The 17,756-nt window shown below is 25.0% G+C and overlaps 2 protein-coding genes across 2 annotated transcripts; both read right to left on the reverse strand.

The window, feature by feature from the left end:
* Positions 1–3,100: 3,100 nt before the first annotated feature.
* LOC145836418 (putative defense protein 3) lies at positions 3,101–6,053 on the reverse strand. The gene is made up of 3 exons (XM_082944219.1): positions 5,849–6,053; positions 3,409–3,634; positions 3,101–3,272 (listed from the first exon to the last, which is right to left on the reverse strand). Exons 1-3 carry the CDS (start codon positions 6,051–6,053, stop codon positions 3,101–3,103), a joined length of 603 nt encoding a protein of 200 aa, XP_082800345.1.
* A 7,258-nt stretch (positions 6,054–13,311) lies between these two features.
* On the reverse strand, positions 13,312–16,798 carry LOC145836102 (putative defense protein 3). The gene is made up of 3 exons (XM_082943908.1): positions 16,572–16,798; positions 14,334–14,559; positions 13,312–13,765 (listed from the first exon to the last, which is right to left on the reverse strand). Exons 1-3 carry the CDS (start codon positions 16,774–16,776, stop codon positions 13,528–13,530), a joined length of 669 nt encoding a protein of 222 aa, XP_082800034.1. The 5' UTR covers positions 16,777–16,798; the 3' UTR covers positions 13,312–13,527.
* Between the last annotated feature and the right edge of the window lie 958 nt (positions 16,799–17,756).

Below are 17,756 nucleotides of genomic sequence, written 5' to 3' on the forward strand. Positions count from 1 at the left end.
TACAGTTTTTAAAAAAAATAATGTTTATACTTAGGTATTAATTCCTATAAAGTTTTCTTCTTAAAATATAATAAAGGAACGCATACAAGATTTTTTTTTCTATTAACTTTGATAACTTTTATTTTTAAGTTTCAATCTTTTTAACAAGTTCAGAGTGATATTTAGCTTAAAAACGTTTTTATTGTATATTTTGACAAAATTTCAATTATAAAAAAAGTGTTAACTAACTTTACAAATTAGTTATTTGGTTGTAATTAAAGTAAACATTTATCTAAAAGTATGAAATTTATATATAAATACATGTTGATATTATTTTTAATTATTTTTTTTTCTATCCACTGCTTGTATACCATCGCTTTTGCAGTTTCTACGTAAAAATATTTCTAAGCTTCAGTTAATAACTTTAAAACAAATAATTGATTAGCCCTATTCTCCTCAGCTTATTACTTCGCTTTCATAAGTTCTTTGATTTCCAATAAAGACATTATGATGAACTATTTGTTTTTTTTTTCTCTCTGATGTAAAGTTTTAAATATAGTACGAAAAAAATAATTTAAGATATGAAATAAACCTTATATGGTGCGTAAATAAAGCTACTAATGATAGTTTATAAATTTTTACTAATTAGTTTTATTTCTTTTAATATTTCAAAGTTTAGTTAAATCATCTATTTATGAGAAGGCATTGATTTTAAAACCTTAAAGTTGATTACATTGAATTTTTTAGACTCATTAAAGTCATTAGAAATTTGATTTAATGTTTGTTAATCCAATTATTTTTTGAGACTTCATATTTTGGTACATTTGTGTTTTATGTCTTAATTTTATTTAATGCAAAATTTTCGTAAAATAGTTCTTTTAGTACTTTGTTTTAAACCGTAAGATGATCAGTTACAATTTAACAGTTTGCTAAAAACAAAAAAGAAACTATGAGTTGACATTATCTAAAAGTTTATTTATAAGGTTTCAAAAGTAAGTTGATAATTCTGTAGAAGAAAGTTTTGTATTTAGCTTAACATTTTTTACCTTAGTTTTGGAAGTAAGCTAGGTTAAAAAAATATTTTGAATGACTTTAATTTTCATGAGTAATTTCAACACTACAAAGTTAATGTTTTGCTTGTGCCTAGCTAATTAAAAATTTTAGTAAAAAGTTTAAAATATTTCTTCAACTTTGCTTGAACACAAAGACTGAAATTTTAATAACAATGTTTTATTTAGGCTTTTCTAATAAATTTTTGATCTTTATTCAACTTTGGAACTTTTTTCTAATATGATAAATAGTTTTACAAATTACCCAAAACACTGTTTATTAACTTTCCATGTAGAAACCAAATAAAATTTAATAATTTAAAATGTATTTTATAAACTTCCAAAGCTTACTTTTTCTCTTGAAATAAAACCATAAAACTTTTTTACAATTAAACTACAGATATAGTACATGTGATTTGTACTTAAGAAGCTTAGTTACAAAGTGTTTTTATGTTTAACTGTAAACAACTACGTAAACTTAAATATAGTTTATAAAGCAGTAGATTAATGTGTTTAACTCCAGTAAAAAATGTCATAGTTGTATATTATGTACAACTTTGTTTTTATTGTCACCATAATTGTTTTTAACAACTTAAATTTTTTAAATAACTACTTTAGGTATAGTAACTCGAAGAAATAAAAGTTTTAGAACAGTTGTTGAAGATCATGTTAAGAATTTTGTACTAAAATTTCTTTTTGATTCGCCTCAACTCAATAACTACGCACAGAGGTTACAATAAACTTTTGAGAGAATTGAAACCAAAATTTGAAAAACGTGGAAACAAAAAGTTTAACGCAATGAAAAAAATACTACGTTTTTCTTTTAAACTATATATACAAACATTAATTCAGTCTAATCAAATTTCTAAATTTTATTTTTATCTTATTATTAAATTCTTTTTTTGCAATAGACACTTTATGTTGCAATTAGCTAGTGTGTTAGGCTATAAATTAGTTGCTAACTAGCATTTAAAATTCAAAACATATGACAAGTTATACACGCGAACTTTTAAATACTTTATGAATTTAGAAAGCTTTTGCTAAGGTTTGAACAAATCCAAATAAAAATTCAAATCTGAATTAAAGTTTTATACTTGTGTTGTGGATGAAACCTTTAACTTTTTTCAACACAAATTAAAAATTACATTTAGCAAAAGTCTCGGTGTAAAACTTATATATAACGGGATGATTACTTTTATGTTTTATATTGTTGTCAAAAATGTCAACTTTAGAACCTTGTTTTAAGATTTTCTCATTTTTGTTTGTGTCAATTTTTATAGAACTATTTCAAACTAATTACATAAAAACTAAAAAAAAACAATTTGTTTAAACCTGCTTCTTAGTATGTTTTTATAAAAATTACTTTTAAAATGACATTTTACTATTCTTTTAGATAACACTTGTACATAAAAGTGTTTTTAGAATTTGTTCAATTAAAAGTATTTCTTCTTAAAATCAAGACGATGAAATTATCGGCGAAAGCCTAACAGAGCGTAAGCCTGGACTTACATAACACTTTAAACAAGCTCATGAATCATGATAACATAAAGGTTTGATCTTAGCCTCTTGCAATGTTTTCATTACGACTGACGACGAGTTTTAACAAAAACAAAACTTGGGCTAAACCTAACAAAAATTCGGAGTCTGATAACCGAAAGACATGCTTAAACGTTTACAAAAATTAGACTGTTATCAGTCTTTTTTTTAATTTAAAGCCTTCTAAGTTTTGTTTTAGCGTATTGAACAAAAACAGAAATAAGTATCGACTAAGCTCTTGTATCGTCTTTACTTTACCTTTTTTAGAATATTAAAAAAATCTAAGAACAATTATTGTTACATAAAACAAGACAAATAATTTATTGCGGTTTTATTTACAGATATAACATTGCATTACGTGCACATATATAAGTAGACAACATCTGAAATGCAAATGCTTGCTTTTAAAACTAAACTTTAGTTGACAGACTTGATATTTTTAAGTAATATTTTTATGTTTTAAATTTTTTTAACCGAGATAAATTCTAATTTCATACCTTTAACACAAAACAGTTTCAAAATGCACAAACAACTTTTTAAAACAAGCTGCAAACGAGCGCGGCGACAAAAACGACCAGATTGTACTTGTTGCAAACAGCGCCACTCTCAGGGGTAGCTTCAGTTGCAGGGGGAGGGGTCGGCCCGTTTCCTGTAAGTGTGTCTGAGGTAGTCAGCCAAAAAGTTGTGAACTCTTCAACTGCGGTCAACCTATGATTTTTTTTTAATAAAATATTATAATAAATATTTAATAGCAAACATTAGTTGATTTTTTTTTTCTAAAAACTTAATTTAAGATTAGCATTAGTTTTCGAAGCTAGCCAGTAATAAAAGTTTCTCTACAAACCTGAACTGAACATCGCCGTAGTTGTACTCAGGAAGCCATTGAATCGACGCAGTTTTTTTGACATCGTTGCTGTCGTGTGTGACCGCGTCGTATTCGTTTTGACACTTGAGTGTTTGCAAACCTTTTGGAGTATTTTGCCATGTTCCAAGCTGATCTGTTCCGTCAACGTTTCTTGCTTGAAGCAACAAGCCTTTGAACCCAGTTCCTCTTGAGTCAGAGATGGTTACTGTTGATAAAAAGTTAAGGTTCGTATTTTTTTATTATTAAAAAAAATAATAAGAATTATTTTTTTTGTAAATTCCATTGTTTTGTCAGATTAAAACAGAGATAAGTGTAAGACGTTTGTAGCTCTTTTATTATTGATTTATTTTCAAAGTAGGGTATTTTACGGTATACATTGTCATTTTTATTCTAATTCAGTCAGTAAAACTACATTCTACAGTAGTAATTAATTTGCAAAAAACCATTGTGCACTTTAGATAGGTCCCCTGGATTTTTGGGTGACAGTTTTAATCATTTATAGCAAATAGTTTTATTTTACCATCTTCATAAAACTCATTGTCGTTTTATTTATTACGTAGTTTTTCTAATAATTCAAACATAACTTTTAGAGTTTATTTGATATAGTATATTTAAGGTAAAAAATAACTAATTATTTTTTTCTACTTATAATTTACTTGAAAATAATGAAGTTGCTAAAAAACTGTAAATGTTTGTAGTTTTGCTGTGATAAAATATAAAAATTTACTGATAAACCTGCATAAAAATATTAAGTTTATTAATTTATAACGTTAGCACAATGCAACCCTTATTTTAAATGTTTAAACCAAAAAAAAAACACAGCTTAATATCAACAAGCTTCAAACCATATTTAACAGACTAACAATTAAGGCAATAGAAAATTTAATGTTTTTAACAGGCTGATCTTACTTTGTCAAGTGTTACCTTAACTAAGTGTGGTAAAACACTTTTTTCACAATTTGATCTTATTTTATACAGTTTTAACTAAGCTACAAGATGCTTTTTACAGATTTTGAAAATTCAAAATAATTTTTGAGATGTAGCTAGTCAAACTTGAGGCAACAATAGGTTTTTTATGGGAGGTGCAGACTAAAACGGCAAATAACTAAAAATCACTAAAAATCAATCTCCTACGTTTCTTGAGATTATTACCTCAAATTTTCAGGAAATGTTCCTTCTAATATTTTGAAAAATTTTTCAGAACAAAATTAAAACTAAAAATTTTATAATAAAAGAACAAAAAAATACTGTTTATAGTTTTTTTTTTAATTCCTTGCAACAGAACTTTCTAAATTTTCATAAAACAATTCCTGAAAGTTTGAGGTAGTTATTCCAAAAATCTTTGGAGAAGATAAATTTTTAGTAAAATAGTCTGTTTTTGCAGTTTTAGTTTGCACCTCCCATAAGAAACCTTTTGTTGCCTCCAACTTTGACCAGATATATTTCAAATTTTTTTATAATTTTTTTAATTCGTAGAAATCATCTTGTAGCTTAATAAAAACTATATAAAATAAGATCAAATTGTGAAAAAAGTGTTAACCCCCCTATGCCCTTAAACCAGTCTTGTAAAATTTTTCAATACAGAAATATGAAATAAAAATTTTAAAAGATATTTTTAAAAAAATTCTTTTACCCCTTTCATTTCTAAAGCTAATTAATTTATATTTTCAGAAAGTCTTCTTTTAAATAATACAAATACTTGTACTGGGCAAATTTTAGGAAAAAAAATCAAACCAAAACTCAACAATAAAAAACTATAAGTCATTTATTTATTTTTGGTTTAAACAAATCCAATAAATTTTTTTTCTCAGACTACTTAAAATTTTTAAAGTATTGAACTGAGAAAGTTTTTAAGTAATTGCTCAAAAATTTAAAAAGGATATAGATTTTTACTTAAGTACTTTAATTTTGCCTTAATTATTGGCATACCAATAAAAACCTATTGAACTCTTTAATTTTAAGTGCTTATGTTGCATGGCCTTGAGTTTATTATTAAAGGGGCAAACAAGAAAGATAAGAAAATACTGTTTCACTAAAAGTTATTCCTGATTCATTTTTTTACTTCTCTTCTTAAAATTTTCAAAATAAATCCTTTACTAAAACTTTAGTCATTCTAACAAAAAATTGCAGACACCTTGTTTTGTTTACCAAAACTACCACAAAGCCTATTTAAGGAGTCTTTGTTAACTTTTATAAAAAATGCATTGACTACTTTAAGGTCTTTACTCTTTTTTTATTGTTTAATACATACAACTGGAATTTTTGACTTTCAATGTACAGAAATTATAAATATTGTAACTCTGGACTTATTGTTTTTTAAGTACTGTACATTATTAAATTGCTTAATTAAAGAATTAACCTACTGAATAATTTATACAATTATTATTTACTGAATTGTTTATACAATTCAATCACTAACATTCTACAGCTATTCCTGCAGTGTATGAGTTACCACCAGTAACTGCAATTTTGTAAGGGGAATCTGACGTCTGTGGCTTATTATCACCATGTTTGGGTGTCATGTGACTACATGCCCCAGCTGGTGCCCCGGTTTTCTTAGCTGTTGACCCCAAAATTTGCATCAACACCAATATTGTTAGTGGAATAAAAGAGATAAATCTCATAGTGTTCCTTAAAAGTAAAATTTAAATTAATAATCTAAAAATTTTTGATTACAAAATAATTGTAAACTGATTACAAAACAATAATTTAAAAGCTTTTGTTTATTACACAATATGAACTTAAACATATTCAATATAACTCATATTGGATTAATTTGAGCTTTTTATATTTGTTGGTATTTTATGAACAAAAATAAATGCATCAATTTTATTAAAAAAACACAAGTTGTTCTTAAATAATACACTAAACTAACCTAATTTAATAATAGAATTTAAAGTTTATCAAAAAATATTAAATAAAATTGTTTGAAAATTGTTTAACTTTTGTCTTCATAAGTAGTACAAAGTATTATATAGTATTTATTTATAAGTAGTATTTGTACTACTTATAAAGACAAAAGTACAATATTGAATGAGACACTTTTTTATGTGCATAAAAGTTGACTGATTTAAAAGATTAATTAATAGGTGCAATAAATAGTTTTTAAAGAGTTAACTTTGTAGGTTTTTTAAAACTTATAAATGACTACAATTTAAATCAACTGTCTTGATTTAAGACAAAAAAAATGTTCATATATATGTTTTTTTTTACTTGATACTTCGTCTTAAAAACTTAAATTTTTTCTTAAATAAGTTTAATAGTTGTTTAAGAAGTAGCTTGACTTCAAATTATTTTAATTTTATTATTTAAGATACTTTCATATCAAATTTTTTAAATTAAATGAAAGTTTTCAAAACTAAAACACTTGTGTAGATATAAAAGTAAACTAAAGTAAATTTATTTTGTTCTATTTTCAAACGAAATTTAGTTTAAACTTTTACACTGTTATTTTTTGTAATTTAAAACGTAAGTTTTATACTTCAAAAGCTTTAGTGCTAAAATACTAACTTTTAGTTTCATTTTACTGTTATTGAGTAAATACATAATTGTAAAACTTTAATAAAATGTTGAGTAAGTATGTATACTTTTCTTAATTTATTACAAAAATAAACTCGCTAAGAAATACAAAATATTTGTTTTATAGAATAAAGTTACAGTATACTACCTAAACCTGAAAGGTCATTGTAAAATTTAGTATGATTACCAGTTTTATAAAGGTAGAAAATTTTTGATTTAGTACTGTTTTTTTTTCATAAGTCTGAAGGTAATACATTTCATGAATGTTTTATAAGTATTTCTAATTATAGTTTTAGCTTTATAACTACTAACTAAGTTCTAAAATATTGATTATTATTACTATTATAAGTGTATGCTATTTTGTATATAGAAATACTTAACTTCAATTAGAGTTAGTAGTCTATTTCTGAGTACTAAAATATTCAGTTGCTATTCTTTTTTAGTTGTTAGTACTATTTTTACTTCACTTAAGTTCAAATTAAAGTTAAGCAATTAGCTTATTTGGAAAATTAAAACATAATGTATAACAAATATAACTCACTGTCAATGAAAAGAGATGAAGAATATTGTTTGAAAACTGTTCCAAGCTGTTAACCTTAAATGAATTAATTTCAAATCACTACTTTTAACATAATTTAATAAAGTTTTTATGACGTAATAAAACAATCACGATACAAAAACTGCATAAAAAGTTGTTGAGTCATGTTTTCAAGTTTTTTAGTACTTTAGATGTTTTGACTGTTATATTTAACTAGCTTTTAGAAAACGGCAGCCTTTTATTAGTAACGGGCCAATATTTACTAAAAAATGTTGTTTGCGGGCCGAACTGTATTTTCCACGGGCCAAAGTTATTTGAAATAAAGGTAGCAATAAATAAAATGGTACTATTTTAAAGCAAAATGCTATAAAGTGTGCAGTAGTAAAGCACTAGTAATCAATATTTTTTACTACATAATATTTTCTTTTATTATTTTAAAAAATACTGTTCAGCTAAAATAAGCGTCGCGGGCCGCAGCTTGCCGATCCTTGGTTAATAACAAAAGAACCTAGTGAAGTAACTTCACTGGAATATAAATAAAAACAAATTATACAGTAATCTTCCTTTATTCTACCGACATATGTTTCTGTGTGTCAACGAATCAACACACTTCAACTGGGTTCTGTATCATGGAGTATAAATTTAAATCATACCATATTCTTAAAATAAATCACAAGTATGATAGCTAAATTAATTTCCTTCATACGCGACTGTTAGTTTTATGCTCTAAGTTCAAAGTTAAACAAAAGTTTTATTTGGGCTTAAACATGAATAAGTTCAAGTTAAAATAAAGTTAGCTAAACTTTGATCAAAAAACTAAATTTTCTTACTTAATCTAGTTTTTTTAAATACATCAAGTTAAATCTAAAAGAATATATTCTTGTAAAAAACAATTTAAACTTTGCACAGACTACAGAATTAGCAGTGTGTTTTTTTATTCGTCTACTTTTTATTAATGTTTCGTATTTTCATTTTAAAATACCTTTTTTTCATAATTAAAACAGTCTTAAGTTTTATTGTTAACTTTAATAAATGTATTTCGTTTACTAATCACATTAAAATAGTTATTTAAATTGTATATGATCAAATTAATATACAACGATAATAAACAAACGAGGCGATAAAGATGGTTTACTTTAACAAAACGTTATTGATGGATGAGGTGCTAAATATTATAACAAAAAGCAATTAAAAACAGATAAATAACTTGAGTAAATATTTTATGTTCATAACTATAAAGCAATATTAATGTTATTGGTTTCGATTCGAAAAAAATACAGAAAGCTTTGTTTACACAACCAATTAGCTGAAACACATTTACATTGTTCAACAAAACTGGAAATGTTATAAAATACCAGAAATGATCTTAACATTTTTATTAGCAAAATATCTACTATGATAACCTATAAAAGTATTGCTTATAACATGAGTAAACAAACTGTGGCCCACAAAAGTGAAAAAATTCTTTGGTATAAATTAAGGGAAATTCAAAACTTACACTATATACTCCAGGTTCAAAATGAACATTAAAAAAAAATCTTGGCTAAAATTTACGGGAAACTTGAAACTTATACTATCTATGATGAAAGGAAAAAAACTGTTGCTCGTAAATATTTGTAATTTATTTGCGACTAAAAACAGTCAGGCAATCCTTGGGCTATAGTATTGAAAGCCAAGGTTTGCAAAATTTATTAAGAACTAAGGTTCTTAAATCGCGTTAAGATGCTTTTACTAAAGCATACTTATCACCTTTAGAATTATTAATTAAAAAATACTAATAAATAAAACAGATTCCATTAAGTCTTCGATGATTAGTTAAAATGCGGCACAGGCTTTAAGTATAATAAATTAGAATAAGTCAAATTGTTTTCTATTATTTAAGATTAGTTCCGATAACTGTTGAGACGAAGAATATTTATTAAGAGTTTTAACAATCCTTACTAAAAAATTCTACCCACGTGCAACTTCATATATATATATATATATATATATATATATAAATAATCAAGTTTAAATAGGCAAGAAGAGCCTTTTATGAACAAGTAAACTGAAAAACATTTTGTAAATTTTTTTGATACTTAATTCTGTTTAGAAATATCTTGGAAACGAGAGTTTTGTATACAAACATTATAACTGCACCAAGACAAGTATCATAGTTTCGTGATAAACTACCACAAACTTTAACGTAAGTGACAGACTTTGTTGTAATTGACACTTTAATAAACCCAACTTAAATTACAGATGCTGAATAAACTAATTTGCAAAAAAAAAAAAAGTATCAATGTTTTTAAAATTTTACAGATAATAATTTAACAGGTTTAAGGCATGTAATTAGACGTTTATTTTGTTTGCAATCAGTTAAAGTAGGTTAGATTGCAGTCTACAAACATTTGTATACTGTCTTTATTGTCACTATTTACATTTAAAATCTTTTATATATTTAAAACTACTATGAATATTGTACTTAAACTTCTTTTCGTATAAAATAGATAGACAGTTTTATTACAATTTAGTAGCTTATACAACATTAAACCAATGAAGTTTCACTAATAAGCAACTTACTAATTATGCAAAACTTACATTCAAAACTACTGTTTTATAAAAAGTGTATCTAAGTTCTTCTAAGTTTGGGCTATAAGTATGAAAAACTTACAAAAAAACAAAAGTTTTGATTTTTAAAAACAACAAACAACCATAATAACCTGATTTATAACTAGTTATATGTTAACTACAAAACAAACGAACTCTTATAAAATCTAATAAAGTAATTTGAGGTATTACTAATTTTTAGACATTAAAGTATATTAAACCTTAAACAATTTCAAATTAGTTTTATTTTTATTGTTTAGTCTATTTTTAACTACAACAAAGTTTGTTAATTATTTCTAAAAACAATACTGTGTTATTTTTTATTTTCTTTTATTAAAAAACGGCTAAAATTCAATTATAGTTTTTAATTATAAAAACTTTAAACATTTTCTACAAAACTCGTTGCATTAAATAACCATAAATTAAAAAGTAGCTAGTTTAGGTAGACTTTCATTACAATTTTTCGAACAGTATACAATTTAAAATTTTTCTATCAAACTAATACAACAATCATGTATATAGCTTATTGAACGACAAAAAAGTGCTCAAAAAGTTTGGCCGTCGGACCTGGTGCACGAAGAACCTTTCGATTGTCGAGTCCCACACCACGGATACCTTTTAAAGTCTTGTCAAGGAATATAAGTAACACAGATCGCTTTGTAAACTATTTCTAAACTTGTACTTTATAAAACCAATCGAAACCAACTGGTTTTAAAGTTAAAAAACCGATTTTTATTAATAAAGTTAAATTGCATCAACTAACAAAAACGTTTTACACGTGTAAATAACTTGTTTTAAAACAGATTAGTTATACCATGTTTTCATTTTTTTATAAACTTTTACCTACTAACTATGTATCATGATATAGCTTTCAATTTTTTAACGTCTAGAAAAACAATCAACAAATTAATAGTACAATAAAAACAAATATTACATTTAAAAACCTTTGAAGCTTTTAAGAAAAGTCATGATTAGTCTTTTAACAATAGATTTTTCTAAATAACTTTTTAGAAAATTAGCAATAAGGATTTGTTAAATTATTATCTGTTGTATCAAAATCTGTGTAAAAACTTTCAAGAATTTTTCATGTTACAGCCTTTAAAAAAAGACACGATAAGTTACTTTTAGTCAATTTGTCATTAAAAGTTTAAACAAAATATTCTCTGTTGAAGGAAAATAACAAAGAGTTAATTAATTTTAACACAATTGTTGAAAGTTTAATATGACTTAAATTTGAATATACCTATATTAAAATAAAAAAACAGTTCTTGTTACTTTGGTTTGTTAGTTTTACATAAAAGACTATTCAAAAGTTATTATTAAAGTTTTTGAATTATCTGTATGTTCTCAGAATAAATGAAAGTTTATACATCACTTTTTTGAATAATTTTGAATAAAGAAAGTTAGAACGTTTGCTTACTTAAATTTGATCAAAATTAAGACTTTTTGTAACTGTGTGTAAATGTATATATTAGTATCTATTTAGTTATTTGTCTTAATTGAACAAGATGGCTCAATTTATTAAAATGTAAAGAGCTTATTAAAAAATGACGCAATATTTTTGCCAACTAAACCTTGTAGTAAAAAGGTATTTAATTTTCACATCTTTATTACATTGGTATCTATAAAACTAAGTCGGAGAAATAGTTTAAACTGTTTTAGGCAATATTTTGTCCTCGTCAATTTTTATGTTTACAACAGAATAAATATTTTTTCTAAAATATTGTCAAAATATAAGCTTATAGTTTTTGTTTATACAGTGTCCTTATTTGATTTGTAACAACGTTTATAGTTTTTTTAACTAAGTAGTTTAATAGTTATAAAAACTAACTAAATAAGTTTAAACGCTTTTACTCAAACATATACAAAACTTTTACTTTTTTTTTTAAACACACAATCTATTTTTAAATATTGCTTATTATTACTACTCTTCGAGTAAATTTACATTAATGAATGTCTTCGTAGACTATTCTATAACTTGACCTTTTTTTTTAATTTAGGTAGTTAATGTTTTTGTTAATTTAGTATTTTAATCTTATTCAAATTTATATAACGAAAATCAGATGAAAACTGAATTTGAATTTGCTCTTCGTTATAACAACATTTATCTTTGAATTACTAAACCATGAAGTTTTAAAACAATAGTTCGTTTGGCATCAATTACTAACAGAAACAATTTAGATTAATCGAAAATAAACATAAGCACTTGCTTTAAAAAGCGCTCTATAACGCTTTTTTTATTACCATTAGTTTAATGTTTTTAGAACTACTCTTACTATCATTTTGTATTCTTATTTGTTTCTTAGGAATGTTTTTATTTCATTAATTTTAACCAGCTTAAGTTAAACTATAAAATTTTTTAGGAGAACCTTAAATAGAACGTTCGATAATAGTTTTTTTTTATTTAATTTCATATTATTTCTAAGGTTTTTTCTTCGAAATCAATATAATAACACAACAAATAAAACTAGATCTATTCTAAGCTAAAATATAAAGATTAACTTTGTGATTTATTAAGCTTGATTGTTATTATTATATTACTTTTATCAATAATAAAAGAATATTTGTTTTCTAATGTTTTTTTTATAAAAGACTAGGTGCACAAAAGTTATAAAAATGTTCATTTTAAAATAACAAATAAATGAGCATAAAATACATTAAAATAAAACTACATTGACATAAAAAAATCATTACTGCAGTGCATTCTCGCTAATCCGGCCATGATGTGCAAGCTTTTATGAAACTATAGTCAAATTAGTCTTTGGCCGGATAAAAACAAAATATTAGATTTTGTTTAAACTACTTTCCTATTAAATGTTATGCATTGCATATAATGAAACACACACTTAATATTGTGTCAACTTAATTCACTTTAATTTCTTTGTTGTATCTAATAATTAAAAAAAAAAACTAACAAAACTTTGATAAAACATAAAATTAAATAACAAAGACACTTTATACTGTAAACATATTTAATTATATCGGCTTAAACTATTTTTGTAAAAATATTCAATTTAGTGATTTAGCTGAATTAGTTTAGTTTACTTTCTCAAATAGAACCGCCTCAAGTAAAAAATGAAAAAATTTAGCGAGGGCCGGTTAAGCGAAAATTCACCATGTAACGAAAGATTGCTTTTATTCAGGTAGTTGATTCTTTTAAAGAACTAAGTTGCATAGCTAGATTTAATCTTTGTATAATTTTATAAAAAATAAAAATTTTCAGAGAGTTTTGATTAATGAAATTAATAAAATTTTTACAAATTATTGAACCATAATTTATTATAGTCTGTTTTTAATGAATCCAAGCATCAAGAAACGACTAATGAGATATATTTATCTTAAAACATTCAAAAAAAGTTAAAACTGTTTGTCATACAAATTAACAGTTTTTTACTAAAAAATAAAGATAAGACTTTTTAGAAAAATTAATTGTTGTTGCACAAAAGAAACCATTAAAGCAAGCTGTAAAAGAGCGCAATAATAAAAACGACCAGATTGAACTTGTTACAAACAGCACCACTTCCAGGGGTGGTGGATTCTCCTTCCACGGTGGTAGTAGGGACGGTTGTTGTGGTTGGTGACGGGGTTGTGGGTTGTGGGGTGGTCGTAGGGGGTGGAGTTGCCCCGTTTCCTGTTATTGTTGCGGATCTAGTCAACCAGAAAGTTGAGAATTCTTGAACAGCGGTCAATCTATAAAAGCTCTAAAACTATAAAAAACTTAACTTTGTACACAAAAAGTAAAGTTTACTAATGTTATAAAAGTTATAATACTAATTGTTTGGGAGTTGCTTCGATTTTTTTTTTAAACTCAAACTGAGGTTGATTTTTATATACAATAAATTTATGTTTCTTAGATTCTAAAAAATAACGTAAAAGTAGGGCAAACTTTCTTCAGAATTTTAAAATAGGTTTCATGATGAAACCCTTACTAAACAGTCATTTATTTGGTGTTTACTTAATTTAAACATAATTTCTCAAAAATAAAAAAAGTACTTTTAAGTGTTTTATAGGATTACTACTTTCAATAAGTAATTGACTCTAAGATATAACGTGATAAAGTGTTAGTTTCAAAAGTTCCGAAAAAGTATAGTCCTTTGAACCAATATTAAAAAAAAAAAGGTTTTCTTACAAAATTTTTATTAATTTACAGTATTTCTCGAAGGAATTTATAAATAAACAGCACTTAGTTACCAAATGTCTAAAAGTATGCATTAAATTACAAACCAGTTGTTTACATTTTTATTTTACGGTTGCTAACCTAAACTCAACATCGCCGTAGTTAAATTGCGGCATCCACTGGAGAACGAGATTATTTTTAACATCAGAGTTTTCATGTGTAACTGCATCATTGTTGTTCTGACAGTTGCGTGTTTGCAAACCTACTGGAATATTTTGCCATGTTCCAAGCTGATTTGCTCCATTTACGTTTCTGGCTTGAATGAAAAGACCTTTGAACCCAGTTCCTCTATTGTCGGATACAGTTACTGTTGTTAAAAATATAAACTTTTTTATGTAAACGAATAAAAATAAATTATTTATCTTTATATGGTTGAATTTCTTTGTAAACTTTTATTTTTTGTGAAAGTTTTTAGTTGTTTGTAAACTGCTTTTATAGTAAGTACTTTGTTTCATAAAAGGGAATTTTTAGAAACAATAATTTTTTATGATTATAAACAGTAACAACCTTAAGCCTGTATGAAAAAAAAGGTATGAAATTCACAACTGTGGTCACTGGACTGGTGTTGAGAAAGACCTTTTAGTACAGAGATACACACTGTCTAACAAAAGTCCAAAAAAAAAAAAATTAACATTAGCAATATGAAAGCTATAACTAATGCTACTTTTCACAGAACAGTTTAATAATTAGTTTTTAGTTATATACATTGTTTTTTGAACTACAAAATTCGCTCAAAAAGTTTGGTCCAAGGACCTTGTCCACGAAAAAAGCTGAGTCACACAACAGAACAGTTTAATGTCATGTCCAGGACTTTTAGATATAGTCACTTGTGTAAAAAGTTTCTGATACAAACATATGGAGAAAAATCCTTTTGTAAAAAATTTCATGGAGATTTTTTTTATTTTCTGTAATTTTTTATCATTTTTTGTTAGCTTGAAGTTATTTAAAAAAAATAATAAGTTACTCAATGATACTTCCTTCAAATTGTTATAATTGTGTACAATGTGTTTTTTTTTAAGGTAGAAATATGTAGTATATGTATTTGTGATATTTGCATCATGAAAACCAATTTTAAGCTAAAAACTCTGAGATGGTTGCATTTTTTGGGTCCCACACATTTTACATTTGGTTTGTTTAGAGAAAACAAAAAAAAACCTATATGAAGGTTTTTCCAAATCTTCTAAAAATTTTCAAAAAATGTGGGTAATTAATTAACTAGGATGATGTTGCACAAATATCAAGCTGAAATTATCTAATGTTTGATGTCTTTTTAACCTAAAAGTTTACATTTTATAAATACATAAATAAAGTTTTAAAAAATTAATTATCAAAAAACAACAAACTTAATTTTTTGATTGCTTTTATTTTATAATATAAAGTGGTTGTATCAATATTATAACTTACATCAATTACAATAATATAAAAAAATATTAAGTATTTTATTTAATAATAAATAGTTTTAGTTCTTAATATGTATCTATAAAGTTTGTATAAAACTAAGTAAATTATTAGATTAAACATACTATTTTTAAAACATAGATTTTTAGCCTAAATTATGGTTAAAATAGATATTGAATGTAATAAAATTTCGGTTGATATTGGTGCAATATCATCCTAGGTAAATATTATTTTAATAAAATCCCCTATGGCTTTAATTATCGTTTTACCTTTTTGCAGCCTTATTAGTTATTGCTCTTTGATAGCTAAAATGACACCTTTAAATGGACATTTTTTGAAACCCTGCTGTTCATTATAACTCGTTTCTACTACAAGTAAGGAAAATAAATTACAGTTGGAAATAGAATAACATAAGTTGCACAACAAATAAAATTTTATCAACTTATGATATACATTTGAGGTAGGTTGTTTTGCTCCAAACCCTTATTTTATACCAGTTGTTGCCACTGTTTGATACACACTTATGTACTTAAATGGTTTTGTTTTATGTTATTAGGTTTTTATTGGGAAAAATGATAAACATTAAGAAACAATTGCTAGTAAAACAAATAACAGAGGTAAAATAAGATTACCTCTGCAAAACCCTTAGTTAAGAAGTATTTTAGTGGGCAAGTTGTTAACTGATTAAGAACAAAATTGAAAATCAAAAAAAAAAAAATTTGTTGTAAAGAGTAAAAAGTTGGGTTACTGGTTCATATTTGACACTAGGTACTGTTTAATTGTTACTTTTATGTTACAAATATTGGACTTAGTATATGTATTCAAGTTGTGTATAATTTACGTCTGCTTAATGAAGAATTAACATTGAAAGTTTAGAATTATTCTTTAAACATTTTAAACATGTTTTAATAAAACACTCACATTCCACAGTTGTTCCTGCTGTGTAAGTGTTACCACCAGTAACTGTTATTGTGTAGGGGGAAGCTGACGTCTGTGGTACATTGCTGCCATGTCTGGGTGTCATGTCCTCACAAGCATCAGTTGGCGCCCCTCCCGAGTAAGCTGTTGTCTGTAGAGCTTGCATCAGTACCAAAGTTGTCAGTGCAATAAAAGTTATAAGTCTCATTTTTATATTCAATTTCTAATTGTTATCTGTAAAAGTATTAGTTTGTTTAATTTTCAAAATTGTTTGTTTTTAGGATGACACTGTATATAAAATCAGTTAATATATTGAATATAATTTATGGTATTTGTTATTAATTTTGTTGATTTTTATATATTAATTTTGTATATGAACAAAAAGAACACAATATTTTAAATTCAAAATGATTTATTCATATGGTCATAAGTAAGAATTAATATAATTTTTGATGTACACAAATACAAATTTAGTTAGTAAAATTTTAAGAATAATAATAGTTATAGTTTAAGAAAATAAAAATAAATACACTTTTATAATTGAATTAGTTTTAAAAATTTTAAAAAATAATCTGTTCCCTTCATTTGTTAATAACAAAGTAAATAAAAACTTTTATTCATAAATAACTTTTTTTGTGTCTCTAAAAATATAATTTTAATTTTTTAAAATTTTCCTCAGCTCTTATCCCTTAAAAAGTTTATTATGAGAGGTACAAACTAAAAGGGTACAATTTCCTAAGAATATTTTAAAACTTTCTTGTTTAATCTTTATAAAATTCAGAAAAATCTATAAAATTTATTTTATGAAGTAAGTAATTTTATTATTATTATTTTTTGTAGTTTGGAAAAAAATCTCTTGACACATTTGTTTAATACTGCACATACCAAAATTTTAAGGTCTAGCTCACAAATAAAAAAACACAAGAGATCTTGCTTATTTTATTTTTATTTTTTATGTGGTATAAAATTTATTTTGTACTTCATACTTGAAGATTTCAAGAATAAATGTTAGTTTTTATATTAGCTCTTCTAACCCCATGTCATGAAATAGTTTTGTAGAATTTTTTTTTTAAATAAGCTAATGTCAAGGTAGATGATTTTAAATTTTTCTTATGAAAATTTTAATCAAACATTAAAGTGTTAAAGTGAAATTATGCTATTAAAAAATCAAACACAAATACAAATGTT

This window comes from Thalia democratica, chromosome 5, assembly GCF_965202585.1.
Source record: "Thalia democratica chromosome 5, ktThaDemo2.hap1.1, whole genome shotgun sequence".
NCBI lineage: Eukaryota > Metazoa > Chordata > Thaliacea > Salpida > Salpidae > Thalia > Thalia democratica.